Source organism: Dendronephthya gigantea, unplaced genomic scaffold, assembly GCF_004324835.1.
Source record: "Dendronephthya gigantea isolate DGI-Jeju-01 unplaced genomic scaffold, DenGig_1.0 000031F, whole genome shotgun sequence".
NCBI lineage: Eukaryota > Metazoa > Cnidaria > Anthozoa > Malacalcyonacea > Nephtheidae > Dendronephthya > Dendronephthya gigantea.
Window position 1 is genome coordinate 1,787,410 of NW_021163041.1, and position 15,500 is coordinate 1,802,909.

Genomic DNA, 15,500 nt, shown 5'->3' on the forward strand with positions numbered 1-15,500 from the left:
TTTTCCGGAGTGGAAACTAGCCTTTAGGGTAGGTTGATTTTGACGGATTCTGGCTTCCCCTGAAGGATCGCACGAGATTGGTTGTGGTTCGGGGGGACACTGAGCAATATCAGAGGGGGGGGGTGAGATTTGGCAGCCGAACGAGAGTCAGATTTGGTCAATCAATGGTCAAATAAAACTTTACCTCCTAACGCCGCACAAATCTGGGCTTTATACACCGTTGGTCCTAGTGTCATACTGAATACAAATCATTATGTTTAATTTTCAATCTTTGACGTATTTGAAAACGTCCTTTTTTCTTCTCAACATACTGTATACATATTCTAATTATGCCGATGGAGAACACTTGGACCTAAGCGGAAAGTGGAAATTACAAAATCACAATGGGAGTATAATTGTTAAGGAAGCCTTGATTCCTGGTTACGTTCATACTGCTCTTTTTAAGGCTAAAGTCATTGATGATCCGTATTTCCGAAATAATGATGAGTTATACCGATGGATTGATTATGACGACTGGACATATTCAAGAACATTCTATGGTGTGTATTAGTGTCTGATAATATAATATATAGTAGGAAAACGCTTACATTTTCTTCACCATGTTTTACCAACTTGTTTTTGATTTAGTGAAAAATACATTGTTGAGTAAGACAAGTATACTGCTTGTCTGCGAAGGATTGGACACTTTTGCTGATGTTTATATTAATGATGTCCCAGTTGGGCTTAGTACCAACATGTTTCAAAGATATATATGGAGTATAAAGGAGGCATTAAAACCTGGTAGTAATACAATAACTGTTAAATTCACTTCTGCTGTAACATACAGTGCTAATAGGAGTGAACAATATAATTACACAATTCCACCTGATTGTCCTCCACCTGTGCAGCATGGGGAATGTCATGTCAATCTAATAAGGAAAAAACAATGTTCTTTCAGTTGGGTAAGTAACCTAGCTGCAACCGAGCAAGAGCACTTTTTAATATAAATAAATATGGGCATGGGAATCCTTTTAGTCAGCTGATATATCTCTCTCTTGAATACATCTTGACACCTCTTTATAAGTAATTGGATACTTGGACATGGTATGGACACCACTTTAGTAAGGACATTGCTTTAAAAGATTTTCTTTACTAACTGGCCTTCTCTTTGAATAACCTTTAGGATTGGGGACCAGCATTTGCAAGTCAAGGAATATGGTAAGTAATACACATAACATAAACAAATACTAACAAAGATTGCAGATCAATTCTAGCACAAAAAAGGCTACCAACTAGTTCCATATTTAATAAATTCTACAAGAACAGTTCCATAATGGTCAAGATAAGATACTCTGTAGTCTCTTCCTTCAAGCTATCTGGCATTTCTTTCAAATGCCCTATTTCAACTATCGGCCAGGATATTTTATGATATTTTGGAAGAAACCATCTCTCCATGAAACATTAGTTATGGGACTGATAGGCATAAGACAAAAATATTGAAGAAACCTAAAATCATTGGGAATGTAATTCATCCTATGTTTTCTTTTCTTCTAAATCTTTTTATGACTATTTTGCAGGAAAAATATTTCTATCCAAGCTTTTGACAGTGTGTTAATTAAAGATATCTTAGTCGACACAACCAAAGGTATCCATAACATAAGAATCTTCATAACTTTTTCAATGATTTAATGGAAACATGAATCTATAATATAGTTAAGAAACATAAAAAATTATGCAATGATAATAAAAAGCAATTATTTGTATGCTTTAACATTTAATGGCATAAAAATGGTAAATTCGGAAATTTTGTAATCTATGGTCATTCATACTGATTAATAACCTTCAGTGAAGTTTGTAACATAAAGACCATACTGTATATTCATGGATTAACTTAACCCAATCTGTAGCAAATACCAGTGGCGAATCATGGTATTTAAAGGTGACGGTGATCACTGATTGTGAATCAGAAGGAAGCATGGGTATTATGGTTGCAACACTACCTCATTTTGGTGTTACCAGTGAGGCTATGCTTCATTGTAAGATGCCTGGTGAAACTCAGATATCTTTACCAACCATAACTCTGTTGAATGATAAGCATGATGTAAAGACATGGTGGCCCAGAGGTTATGGAACCCAGTCCCTTTACATTCTTACTGTAAGTTATCATTTTAAGTTCTATAATGGATATTTAGGGGAGAACTAATTCATATGTCTTACTTTCAATGTGCTGTTGTACTAAAAGTACTTTTCGAAAGATTGCAAACGATTTCGAGTGATAAATAAACCAGCACTTTTACAATACAGTCATTCGAGAGACGTCAAAATGAATGCTAAGTTATTAGGATCGATAATGGACATTCGCGGTGTACGCATAGCTTTACAAATATTATTGCGGAGGTATTTTCATTGTATTATTTCATTGTATAAATATTTGGGTTTCTCATCATATGAATGACGAGAGAAATAGTACTTGAAAAATTTATCTCGGCTGAATGTCCAAAGCGACCTGATTATCACTGAGCCGAAAAAGATTTTTCTGCAGAAAATTTTACCTTTGTAAAAGAGATGCTACATAAAGAACTTTTATATTTAGGTAACTTATCGAGATGCGCAGTCGTCTGAAATTTCCAATAAAACTGTACGGATTGGTTTCCGGGAAGTTCAGCTTGTTCAGGAAAAAATACCTGGAGGTATAGAAAAAATAATAATCGTTTTCGTCTAACACCCTATGGAGAAAAGGCTACGGCTAGCGCAGCATATACCACTGTACAATACCTTACATAGAAAACAGCGAAAATGATGTATCGATATCATACTGCACAACCTTATCACTTTACCATAATTATATTCTCTATATCCTGTGATATAGTCATGTATCACTCATGGCGCATGACAACTGTCTTGTTTTTATATATTTTAATTTTAAGGTCTCAGTTTCTATTATAAAGTCAATGATGTTGCCATGTTTATGAAAGGCGCAAACTGGATACCAGCAGGTTTGTTTAGCTATGATCAGTATTGAAACATTTTTTATCGATGAAACATCCCTGAAACATTTGTTTATCGATTTTTATTTTACATTATATATCCTAACCCTATAACGTTCCCCTTTTGCCCACAAAAACCTAACATCCTAACCTTTTCCCCTAGTTGATTTAATTCAGATTAACCTATAACTGTATAAAAACTGCAATATGGTTCCAATTACCTAACCGCAGAAAAGTTTCGAAAACCGCAGAAGAGTTTATATCAAACAGGTTTTATAGGTGCACATTTACCAACTTATAATTTCAGTGCATGCTATTTGATTGTACAAAGCCATTTAGCACAGAAACGAAGTTTTGGTTATAGATGCATTTGAAGATCGAGTCAGTGATGACATCATACGCAATATATTGCAGTCATCTGTGGATGCCAACATGAATATTGTAAGAAACTGGGGCGGTGGAATATACCAGCATGACTCATTTTACAATATTGCTGATGAACTGGGGTGCGCATATTTTTTTTTGTATACGAGTCGCTCCATCGTTGATATGGCGAAATGACTTCTTATAGCTATGTTATCAATCAAGTAAAAAGAAATTTTACGGTTTTTGTAGTTTACTGATATGGCAAGAATTCATGTTTGCATGTGATTATTACCCTGCAGACGAAGCTTTCTTGAATTCTGTTCGAAAAGAAGTTACGCATCAGGTATATATTGATCAGTTATCAAATATCGATCGTCATGCATATGATATTTGTTTTGAAACTCTGTTTCATTTTCATCAGATACAAAGATTGCAGTACCATCCTTCCGTTCTGGTCTGGAGTGGAAATAATGAGATAGAATCAAGTGTTTCACAAAATTGGTAAATAATATATCATGGTAGATACTTAAATAAATCTAATGCACAAGTTACCTAGGTTAACTCCGATCATTCTGAGGCTACGTCTCAGCGTGACGACAAACGCACCTTACTGTTCTAGATTGTCAATCTCGTGTTCGTTTGACTACAATGAACGGACATACACTTATTTATTCTAAACCAATTTTAGGTATGGGGTGAAGAATCTCACGTTCTATAAAGAAAGTTACATCAAGGTATTATTCCTCTTTGTACTCTCTCTAATAAACAGTGAAATGAACCATTTTAAAGTTAAGCATAGTATAGTACACAGAACAGAATAACACAGTAAAATCATTCTTTTGAGATCTAGTATAGTTAAAATACTTTAAAATTTTATTTATTAATGTCTCAAAATCTGATTGCGTGTTTTCCACGATAACGGGTCATGCGAGGCGATGAGGGTGTATATAAGTTTGCACGGGTATGAACAAAGCTAGTAAGTTAGCATGAATGTGAAGAAAAGATTATGTAATATACGAAAATATTAAAACAAATGAAGAATTTGAAAAGGAGAAAATTTGGTAAAGAAAACCCTCGAACATTTTGGTTCCATTTCCTGTTTGAAGTAGAAATATAGCGAAGAAAGAGATATGAGAGGTTACTAGAATTGGCAGAAATGCAGAAATCGCTTCAATATGGCCGAAACAATAACAATTTTAAAGACAAACTGTCGTGTGATCTGATATTTATTTCCTTTTCTTCAAGCTTTTTATTGATACGATAAGAAGCACCGTGTTAGGACTTGATAACACCCGTCCTTTTGTCTCGTCATCACCATCAAATGGTTTACAAACAGAGAAAGAAGGATGGATTTCCAGCAATCCAAACAGTGATTTTTATGGGGATGGTAAGCCAGTATATATATAGATATGTTTCCAATGTATATAGCGGTAATGTATCGCGTTGCGACGAACATCAGATAGACAACCAATTGGGTCTCCTTAATGAACTGTTTAAAACCATCTAGACCAAGTACGAGCAAGATAAAACAAGTTGTTTAAACGCGTACTGTAGAATTTCGTTAACTAATCAACTTCGTACCCAGGGCATTTTGCCTCTACATTGGGGGGGGGGGGATTTCCCCCATATACCAATACCCCCGGCAGGGATCTTACTAATGATTACGTTAAACATAATTCTAGTCCATTACTACAATTACACAATGGATTGCCTGGACATCCGGGGATATCCTCAACCAAGATTTGCTTCAGAGTACGGTCTTCAATCTTTGCCTCAGTTTCAGACGCTTTCCAGCGTTACCGTGAAGGAAGATTGGTCATATTTTAGCCCAATCATGATGCACAGACAACATCATGGCTCAGGTAAACATATTGAGTTCTCAAATACATGCACGTTTCTTATAAGTCGCTGTAACACAGTTTTCGTACGTCGACTGCGCACTGATAACAAAGAATTACGACATGAGAAAACCAGTCTAAAAGTATCGAGGCGGATTGCGGATTACGTAAAAAGTATATGCTTGTTTATATTTTGATAAGGCTCTTTTAGTTCCAAGCAGCACCAATGTATGACTTTCTTAAATTTTAGGAAACGAGGAAATGTTAAACGAAATTAAGATGCATTTTAGAATTCCAAATTCAACGGAACCTGTGAAACAATTTAAGGACGTGTTATACCTTACTCAGGTAAAACATATATTATATACGTTTTAGAGAAAAAAAGGCAATCCCATTGTCTTGCGGAGAAAATAATTCGATCTTGAATAACACGTAGTGGTATCCCATATATATGGATGCAATTTCGCCTGTCACGGTATTAAATAGAGTTCAGCGGAGAAAAATCGCGTTTTTCAGCTGACCTCTATACAATAGCTGAATACAACGCAATAAACTAATTTTAGTTAGTTCTTTGCTATCGCGCATGAATGCTGAGTTAATAATATTCTCCTCTGAATAACAAGTAAATATACAGGGTGTCCCCCAAAAAAGTCCCCCCCTATTGAAATGAAGCTTTTGTTGGAATTTGAATGCATGATCAATGGGGTAGTGTGGCATAGTATAGTTATTAGGTTGAGGCATTTAAATGAAGCGTCTTGCTTTCAATTTGGTTTATCATAATATTAAGGCAATCAGATTCTGACAAAGGCTTGATTTCAATAGAGGGGACTTTTTTGGGACACCGTGTAGATCACGGGAGGGGCTATATCGGGAGTCTGAGGTTGGTTTACATGTTCGAACAGGAAAACGCCGCTGATGAGTATATTATTATTTTTATTATTATAGTATTACACTGGTGATTAGGATGTCATATACGTTTGCATGCATGACTACAACTAAAACACTGCTTAAACAGTTCTATATCTTCTCTTGTTTTTGAGTTCACGATAACCTAAAACAACACAAGATTAGTGAAAAATTAAATTAATTAATTTATCCGCTATAAATTGCTTGGAGATTTATGCGCTCTTTTTTTAAAAGTCAAATCACCTGCCATAGCCAATTTAGGTTAAGGTTTAATAACCATAAGAGTTCGATTAATAGATTTGCTAAAGGACAAAGGGGTATTTGTGGACAGCATGATATAAGAGATATGATGTAAGTACAATAGGTGCAATGGTAAATATAAAAGCATTCTGATCACGACTTAAATGTATTTTTTCCCGCTCACTCCAATAATACCAATTAGACCACGAGGATGTGTTGGCCTATTTGTTTCAGTATAGACTATAGCATTTACTGAGAACTTGGAAACACAGAACAAAAATAAACAGAAATATTAAATTTTGATAACTTATTCCCCAGGAAGGACGCGCCAGGTCACGCGATTAAAATATGCCACAATGTTAGAAGTGACAAGTTTCAACTTTCAGCTGGTAATCCATGGTTTTGAATATCTGCAAACTTTTACGAAAGAAAATAAAGAAAAATACTACCTATCTATTACTAGGTTTATACTAAATACTTTTAAATCTATAGGTATGTTTTTATTAGGTATGATATTACTCATGCAGGCAAGTTCGTTAATATGGCGGCCATCGGAAAGAACGTTACTTATCGATATCGTTGATTAACAGTCGAGACACTCGTATCCGACAGAGTAATCTAAATATTCATCTGAAAACAGATATATCCTTTTCAGAAGTGTCAAACTGCATTATTTTTGACATTTTTAGTCCCACGAATAGCATATATTCGGGTCAACAACACAACTCGAAGTTTTAAAATCTTTACGTTTCAGACTACAAACTGAGGTAAGCATCATCTTGTGTTGAAATAGTTAGGATATTTATTCGAATAGTTTCCAGTTTCTTAGTTACTTGGTGATCTGATATAATCGTCTAAAAATTAAATTTTCCATTTTCTATTTTATATTTGAACATGTATGATTATACTGGAAAATCGATGCGAAATGCTTGTCTGATCAATAGCGTAATTTTTATTTGAAAATTAAAGTCTTAAGGATTTTAACTAATCAATGTAAATATTCCACTATTTCAATTTGAAATTATTTCAAAGAGCTACAACAATTCCTGCATTCAACGTAAACCCTAGGTCTATATATCCTACCAATTAAGACAACCCGCCTTAATCGCATAAATGTTTCCAATCCTGCATGAGTTTCCATTTATTGATTCTTTTCATCTATGTGTTATTAATTTCTAGGTAATTATATTCTCCCAACAAATGGAGATCCGTATGAATGTTTGCCTGTTGCTGATTATTTTTGTGGCATTTTCTGCGGTTAATGGCCGTAGTGATTCTGCAAGTGAATCAACAAGTGAATCTGCAGAAGGTAATTTAACGGTATTAGGATGTGAGGCTATTTAGTCGGTCTTCGTAGGAAGTCTGTGTTTCGAATAATTATTGAAAATTTTGAAATGAAAGTGGTAATAAAGGTTAAATTGCATTTTACAAAGATTTTTTTGTGAACTTGAAATACATATAACGGGAAGCCCTAAGAAAGCAGCGGTATTTCCGAACCCCAAATAGCTACATAAAAATCTCTCATATACTTTCTGTATGTTTCAATCTTACAGAATTCCGCTGTGGGTCTAACGGTTTTTGCGGATTTGAACCTGTGGTGTGTCCTTCTTGGGCAGAGAGATGTCCAGGTGATTGTCCATTGCCATATCTTTGCTGTTGGTAAGTATTTTTATGTCATATTGCTTATTTTTTTCACTTCACAAATGATGTCCTTTTCTAGAGAAAAATTAAACCAGTTGAAAATCTTTAAAAAACATGAAGAACGATATCAGAAAGAATAAAGTAGTCGTCTCGGTGATGGCGGCAAATGTCTTGATCTTTTAATTAATTTCTCACCTCTGCACTAATTCTTAAATTTCTAGAGAACAATTAAAAGCTTTCAAGATTTATTTTATTAGTTCGTTTCCACAATATTGTAACGCAAACCTTTTTCTTTTCAGCCCATAATTCTCACTTCGAAAATAAAGCTGGTCTATAACAAAGCGGTTATAAAATGTAACCTGTCAAGTTTACTATGATTAATTACATAAAGGCGTAGACAAAAAAATCCAGTGTGCAATTGCATTTATTGTATCATAATTGCATGGGTGTACATATATCATTGTGTGAAATATAACCTCCACATTTTTCCACGCTTGATATCGCTATTTTTCAACGGTTTTTCATTGAGTTGGAACCTACAACCTGGCGGTTCACATTGTCTAGTGCATGAAAATAAAAATAAAAATATACAGATATGCAAAGCTATAAACGAGTGCCATAAAACAGGAGTAATTTATATATATCTAAAAATATTTGTTGACATAATAACGATAAAGAAATTTATCTCGTGCTAAAAACTAAGCGAATTGGTAAGGTCTCGGGTAAGGTTATACCGAGCTTGAGATTGAGAATGGGGTAGTGTGGCATAGCATGACACCGCAGAAATTGGTGTTTAAGACGTTTCAACCCGAAAATCTAATCGCTGGTTCACAATTGTGCATTTCTGTATCACCCTATCAAAGAGAAACCTTTTGAATATCTTAAAAAAGTTCAATTTTTCTTCTGAATACGCATTCTGCAATCTTTTGACAGCTCATCATACACATCTGACCGCTGTGAAATGGCTATTTTGAGGCTTAAAGTATACACAAGGTTATTAATTCAGACGATTCGTTTTTACCGTGAGCAAGCTTCAAATCTTTTGTGCAAGACATATTTTCTTGAATATTTATAAATCTTTTTTCTCACCAAGTTTGACGTCTAAGTATCGAGAATTGCGGCTAAGCCTATACCAATTTCCGCGGTGTCGCATAGCATAGTTATTAGGTTGAGGCATTCAAATAAAGCGTCTTGCTTTCAATTGGGTTTATCATAATCTTAAGGTAATCAGATTCTGACAAAGGCTTGATTTCAATAGAGGGGACTTTTTTGGGACACCCTGTATGTAGATCATGGGAGGGGCTATATCGGGAGTCTGAGGTTGGTTTACATGTTCGAACAGAAATAAAACGATCAGCTATAGGAAACGCCGCTGATGAGTATATTATTATTTTTATTATTATAGTATTACACTGGTGATTAGGATGCATTGTCATATACGTTTGCATGCATGACTACAACTAAAACACTGCTTAAACAGTTCTATATCTTCTCTTGTTTTTGAGTTCACGATAACCTAAAACAATACAAGATTTGTGAAAAATTAAATTAATTAATTTATTATTTAGTTTGGAGATTTATGCGCTCTTTTTTTAAAAGTCAAATCACCTCTCATTTTCTCGTTTTTCATTGAGTTGCAACCTACAACCTGGCGGTTCACATTGTCTAGTGCATGAAAATAAAAATAAAAAGATACAGATATGCAAAGCTATAAACGAGTGCCATAAAGCAGGAGTAATTTATATGTAAAAATATTTGTTGACATAATAACGATAAAGAAATTTACAAGTAAATATACAGGGTGTCCCCAAAAAAGCCCCCCCCCCTATTGAAATGAAGCTTTTCTTAGAATTTGAATGCATGATCAATGGGGTAGTGTGGCATAGCATAGTTATTATATAGGTTGAGGCATTTAAATAAAATGCCTTGCTTTCAATTGGGTTTATCATAATATTAAGATTATGATATTAAGATTCTAACAAAGGCTTGATTTCAATAGAGGGGCATTTTTTGGGACACCCTGTAGATCACGGGAGGGGCTATATCGGGAGTCTGAAGTTGGCCTACATGTTCGAACAGAAATAAAACGATCAGTTACAGCTATATTATTATTTCTATTATTATAGTATGACACTGGTGATTAGGATACATTGTCATATACGTTTGCATGCATGACTACAACTAAAACACTGCTTAAACATTTCTATATCTTCTCTAATTTTTGAGTTCACGATAACCTAAAACAACACAAGATTAGTGAAAAATTAAATTAATTGATTTATCCGCTATGAATAGCTTGGAGATTTATGCGCTCGTTTTTTAAAAGTCAAATCACCTCTCATAGCCAGACAGGATTTATTACCATTTTCATTTCATCCGCTACACGGCGGGGGACATTGTCTGTGCAGGGAAAAAACGACCGTATTTGCTTTTTTCCTGAAGTCGGTCCGTTTTAATCCGCGGACGAAGGTTGTTATACAGAGGGGGGATTCAATAGAAATGGCTTCGGACAAATCCATGTTAGACAACAATGATATTATATTTATCATGATTTTGTATAGGATAAAAGAAACTAACGCGAAAACAAACCAATCACAGAACATGTTCAAAAAGTACTACTGTAGTCAAGTGTAGTTTTACAAAAAGAATTAATGTATATAAATATACCTTTTTTCCAAGTTAACAGGCCCCAGATTTTTATTCAATTCCAGTCGTTGTCCATTGAATTTTAACATCCTGCAAATTTGCGGGAAATGTGGTTTGAGGAGAAAAACTCAAGAATAGTGTATATATATATATGCATGCATGGGTGTATATCATTGTGTGAAATATAACCTCCATATTTTTCCCCGCTTGATATGGCTATTTTCCCTCGGTTTTTCATTGAGTTGGAGCCCACAAGCTGGCGGTACACATGGTCTACTGCATGAAAATAGAAATAAAACGATACAGATATGCAAAGCTATAAACGAGTGCCATAAATTAATATAAGAGTAATTTATATGTAAAAATATTTGTTGACATGATAACGGTAAAGAAATTTATCTCTGGCTAAAAACTAAACGAATTGTTAAGGTTACCGAGCTTGAGATTGACCTAACCAGAGCACCAACAACAGACATCCAACCAAAGCTAACTTCATTGCCTTTTTACGAAGCTAAAAAATAGCCAGATGTACATATGTGTACATGTATGTTGTTAAGGCCCTTATATAGGTCGAACATTTGATGCGAAGTTATTAGAAAACTCTGCCACAATGTTCATTGTTTATATTGGAACGTATTTGCAGTGAAAGGTTCGGCTTGGTATATTTTAATTATACCATTGCTTTCGGCTAAGGAAGAACGACAATAAAATAATAAAACAACATAACATAAGATATGCTGCACAACATAATCAAAAATTAATTAAATACCTTTTGTTATACGTACGCTTTCTTCTTGCTTCCACGAACTGGTATTCTATGAGCTGGTGATTATTGGCTAGCAAATTTATAACCCATGCATGTACTTACCGTTTTACGTACTTTAATTAATTATATTATATCACTAGAGCTGTTATTTAGCTAATGCAAACTCGATGTTACGTGATATTTTTTACTTGCTACTAAAGTCGTCATGGCAGCGCCACTTTTCAATAAAGAAACGCTGTTACAAAAACTTCTAAGATAACAAAGGTTCCGTATTTATTCATTTTAAAGCATTCATCAGGTGCATGGTAGTCGAACATATTTTAGAGATCTTTCGCGTTTTTCTTTGTTTCTGAGATATGTGATGATGATTGTGAGTTTATGCAATATGGAAATTATATATAACGTTACAAAATACCCGCTAATCAAAATGTCAAGTATATGTCATGTTGCATGTTCACCTTAGTGATAAAAATGTAATAGCTCAAGGTTGCTTCAAGGCCACAAGCCGCGTGAATAATAAAAACAACATGTTTTGTTTTAATTTTTATATATGTTTAAAACTCACCAGTAGCTGAGTAACCTGGAATAATATATGTAATTTTACAGGCTTCACAAGCTATTTGTATAAAATCGGAATCTGAACATTACCGACGACTTCGAAGTGTCTTGAATGAGGTATGTCATGCTGCAAATGAAATCCCATGTTCAGGGTGTTCAATACCCTCAAAAATAATTGGAATCTTTTCATACAAAGCGGCATTTTATTTTTATTCGCTTTGCGCGAAAAATATCGCTAGTGGAAAACACATGCAAAACAGGCTAAACGCTCCATGCAATGCGGTTGCGCACCCGTACGTAGGTTCTTATATCATAACATGGTATACTGTTAACGGTAGCTGCCATGCATGACTATATGCCGGCTTGATCTCTAATGGAAATGAGTGAAAACACCTTATGCACACAGGATTGGTGAAAAAACAACCTCGGAATTTCACAAGCGGCTGTCCACTTGGTTGTCAAAGAACAAAAGAGTTTAGTTCCCTAGCAATTTTGAAAAGCTTCTGAAGTGTATTCAAGCAGCATAACTGTCGAGGGCCAAAAGTAGAATTAATTAAAATCAATTTAACATTTATGCACTTAATGAAGTTAGAGGATATTTGGTAGCGCTTTTTCTTCAAAATTTTTAAAAGATGGTATCCGTAATTTTACTCCTTTTATTTTCTAAGGTATGTTTTACCTTGTTTTTTATTATACCTACAGGGTCGTGGTCATACAATGGGAGCTATTTATTGGCAGTGAGTATGGGCGATGTTTCTTTTGTTGTTTTCCTATACATAGAATGTAGGAATATTCGTTGAAGAAATAAGAAAACTTAATTCATCATTCCTTATATTTGCCTTTTATTGATTGATTCCTGTAGGCTGAACAGTATTTGGCCAGCTCCAACTTGGTCATCATTGGAATATGGAGGAAGATGGAAGGTGTGTATATATAATTATACCAAATTGCTTTGGACACCGCAGTCATGGCTGAATTTGACAGCGTACATGCATTTAGTATAAATCTGAAGCGTTCTGGCAATCGAACTGATCCTTTGAATGGTAAGAAGCCTGAGCGACTAATCCCCATCAAATACTAGTGAGAATTACCTTCAAAAACGATGGTTCGCGCGGATTAAATAAAACACATGGAGCATGGATCAAAACTGATAAAATTCCATGTAACGATATGTGCATCGATTGCCTTAGGATTTAGATTCTCTCCTCACTTTCACTAGTTATAATGATGCAACATTGCAATTTAATCATGAACAAGATTTTAATAATGTAATTTATATTATTATAGATGTTGCATTACTACGCTAAAGAATTCTTCTCGCCAATTATTATTTCACCTTTCGAGTTCAATAATACTTTGTATATCTTTGCCGTTTCCGATCTACTCGAGGTGAGTTGCATGTATACAACAATTCTTAACGCGCGAATCATATAAACTTTAGCTATAGTTCGTTTTTAAAGCGTATTCTAAGTTTTCAACAACGCAACGGTTTTTACCGTGCAATTATTTACCTGTTAGTGCATGCATCAATTGCATGTCTATAGCCTTCTTCACAGGCGAAGTTGGCAGAAAATTCAATTACCATGCAAGTAGACGTAGTAGCAAACTAAAGAAGTAAGAGGTTTGATAACTGCCAAAAACATGCGGTGATGTCTGTGATGATGATTAGTGTACGCGCGAGTAGATTACCATGGAAGATTGAAACAGAATTAAAACGGGCTTTATACATAAGTTTGTTTTTATATATACCTCACATGCATGCATCACAGTCTTTCTTTGTTATAGCCATCCATAATTAACTAGAGTTGGGTTAGACATTGTATTTTTTTACAATTTTTTTTGTAATTAAGGATAATGAATTAAAGTTAACGATAAGTATTTGGTCGTGGCGAATATTGGAAGAACCACTCAGGACTATCACAATGAGCATTAAAGTACCAAAACAGTCATCTGTAAGTAGAAACTTGAACGTTGCAACCCGCATACACTGCAGTTCAGTTTAGATATGGCTTAAAAAAGCTGACTCTCGAGACCTTTTGTCTGTGAGAGTGAACAGTTACTATCATTTGGTAAATAACCAAACTGTGTAATTGATTAAGCAGGTTCATCGTCCTTTGCTTGTGAATAATATATTATTTTGTTTATATATTTTGTAATATATTTTACAGGTAAAAGTATGGCAAAAAGATGTTGATGCTTTGTTAGGTTCAAGTAGCTGTAAAGACCGAAGTCAATGTGTATTAACTCTTTCCACGTACCCTGAAACGGCAAACACACCTGACATTCCAACCAACGTGTTTTATTTTTCTTCGCTTGCAAATGTACAATTGCTTGATCCGAACCATAAGGTATAATTTGGATCGTTTTCCTCGAGAAGAGAATATGAAGGGAAGCGGTGGGTCTATACTAATTGTGTGCTTATGTTATTTTATAGATTTTAACAATTTCATTCGTCCCGTCACGTAATGAATTTCTAATAACGATTAAATCGACTGCACTCGCACCATTCGTTTGGCTGGACTGTGGAAACATACTTGGTCGCTTCTCTGACAATGGATTTCTTGTTACACAAGAGATTACACAAGTAAATATTTCTTTTGATTTCGGAACAGAGGGGATCATAAGAATGCCTTCCCCCTTATTTATAAGCTAGAGTAAGAGAAATCCTCGTACAAGCTTCTTCCTTTGGATTTTAATTTATGATGAAAGGCGATAAAATTGCTAATTTTCTTCAAGTCATATATATATATAATATTATATATATATATATATATATATATATATATATATATATATATATATATATATATATATATATATATATATATATATATATATGCTTGAAAAATGTCCTATACTACAACAATTTCAAGTATTGATTATGAAGAGTGCCTCAAAATTTCCGTTCTTCAAACCTTGGAAATAAAACTAACAGTCTTTAAAACTAGTCAGTTTTCACCTTTACCTTCCACAATTTGCACGGTCTCAATGCCATGTTAATGATGTTATAGCTTATAACTTATTCATTCTTTTCATTTATCACTTTTTTCTCAGGTTTCTTTCTATTGTTGGCAACCTTCAATCTCCGTGGATGACCTGAGGAAAGAATTAACCGTTTCATCTTTACATGATATCTATGTTGATGCTGAAGATAGTGTGAAAATATGATTACCATAAACTTTTTGCATGCAGTGATTTTGAAAAAAAAAACTGAAATTGGCAATCACTGAATAAGAGAAACAATGACTAAATGAAAGAGAAATCAGCGAGACCGTGTCTATGTACTATAATTTTATAAAAAAAATATTAATATAATACATGCAGTTGCCTGGCCGTCCCATTTCATTTCTATCAAGATGTTTTCCGCACATTGAATGCTAATGAAGCTTGACTAGCATGCAATAGGTATACTATTGTAAGCTGTTCTCTCGAAAAACTACTAATTTCTATGTTTACTGCATGTTTATCATCTACCAATCGTGTGGTTATCAGGTTAGATATGGATTACGGTTTTACCATTTTTACCTATGTTTGATGGTTCTTACGGTACTCATTCTCAGTCTCCTGCGTGAT

General features: G+C 34.4%; 1 protein-coding gene and 1 long non-coding RNA gene across 2 annotated transcripts; both read left to right on the forward strand.

Annotated features, from left to right (window-relative positions):
• The first annotated feature begins 128 nt into the window (after window positions 1-128).
• On the forward strand, window positions 129-15,420 carry LOC114524689 (beta-mannosidase-like). The gene is made up of 22 exons (XM_028545846.1): window positions 129-539; window positions 628-941; window positions 1,163-1,197; window positions 1,557-1,624; window positions 1,887-2,134; window positions 2,573-2,669; window positions 2,907-2,975; window positions 3,331-3,472; window positions 3,582-3,675; window positions 3,754-3,833; window positions 4,021-4,066; window positions 4,578-4,719; window positions 5,015-5,194; window positions 5,421-5,518; window positions 11,976-12,044; window positions 12,630-12,664; window positions 12,790-12,850; window positions 13,215-13,316; window positions 13,778-13,879; window positions 14,096-14,275; window positions 14,362-14,511; window positions 14,982-15,420. The coding sequence occupies exons 1-22, from the start codon at window positions 254-256 to the stop codon at window positions 15,093-15,095; spliced, it is 2,712 nt and encodes a 903-aa protein (XP_028401647.1). The 5' UTR covers window positions 129-253; the 3' UTR covers window positions 15,096-15,420.
• LOC114524691 lies at window positions 6,441-8,724 on the forward strand. Its single transcript, XR_003687110.1, has 4 exons — window positions 6,441-7,083; window positions 7,496-7,625; window positions 7,870-7,975; window positions 8,257-8,724. It is a non-coding gene; the product is annotated as an uncharacterized LOC114524691 (long non-coding RNA).
• Window positions 15,421-15,500: the final 80 nt, after the last annotated feature.

What these genes read in the sequence shown, in the direction of transcription:
- LOC114524689 (XM_028545846.1), top strand. Translation starts at nt 254, where the DNA reads ATGTTTAATTTTCAATCTTTGACGTATTTGAAAACGTCCTTTTTTCTT. An exon ending in ATAAAGAAAGTTACATCAAG is followed by an intron (nt 4,067 to 4,577) that starts GTATTATTCCTC and finishes CTTTTCTTCAAG; the next exon opens with CTTTTTATTGATACGATAAG. An exon ending in AAGTACCAAAACAGTCATCT is followed by an intron (nt 13,880 to 14,095) that starts GTAAGTAGAAAC and finishes TATATTTTACAG; the next exon opens with GTAAAAGTATGGCAAAAAGA.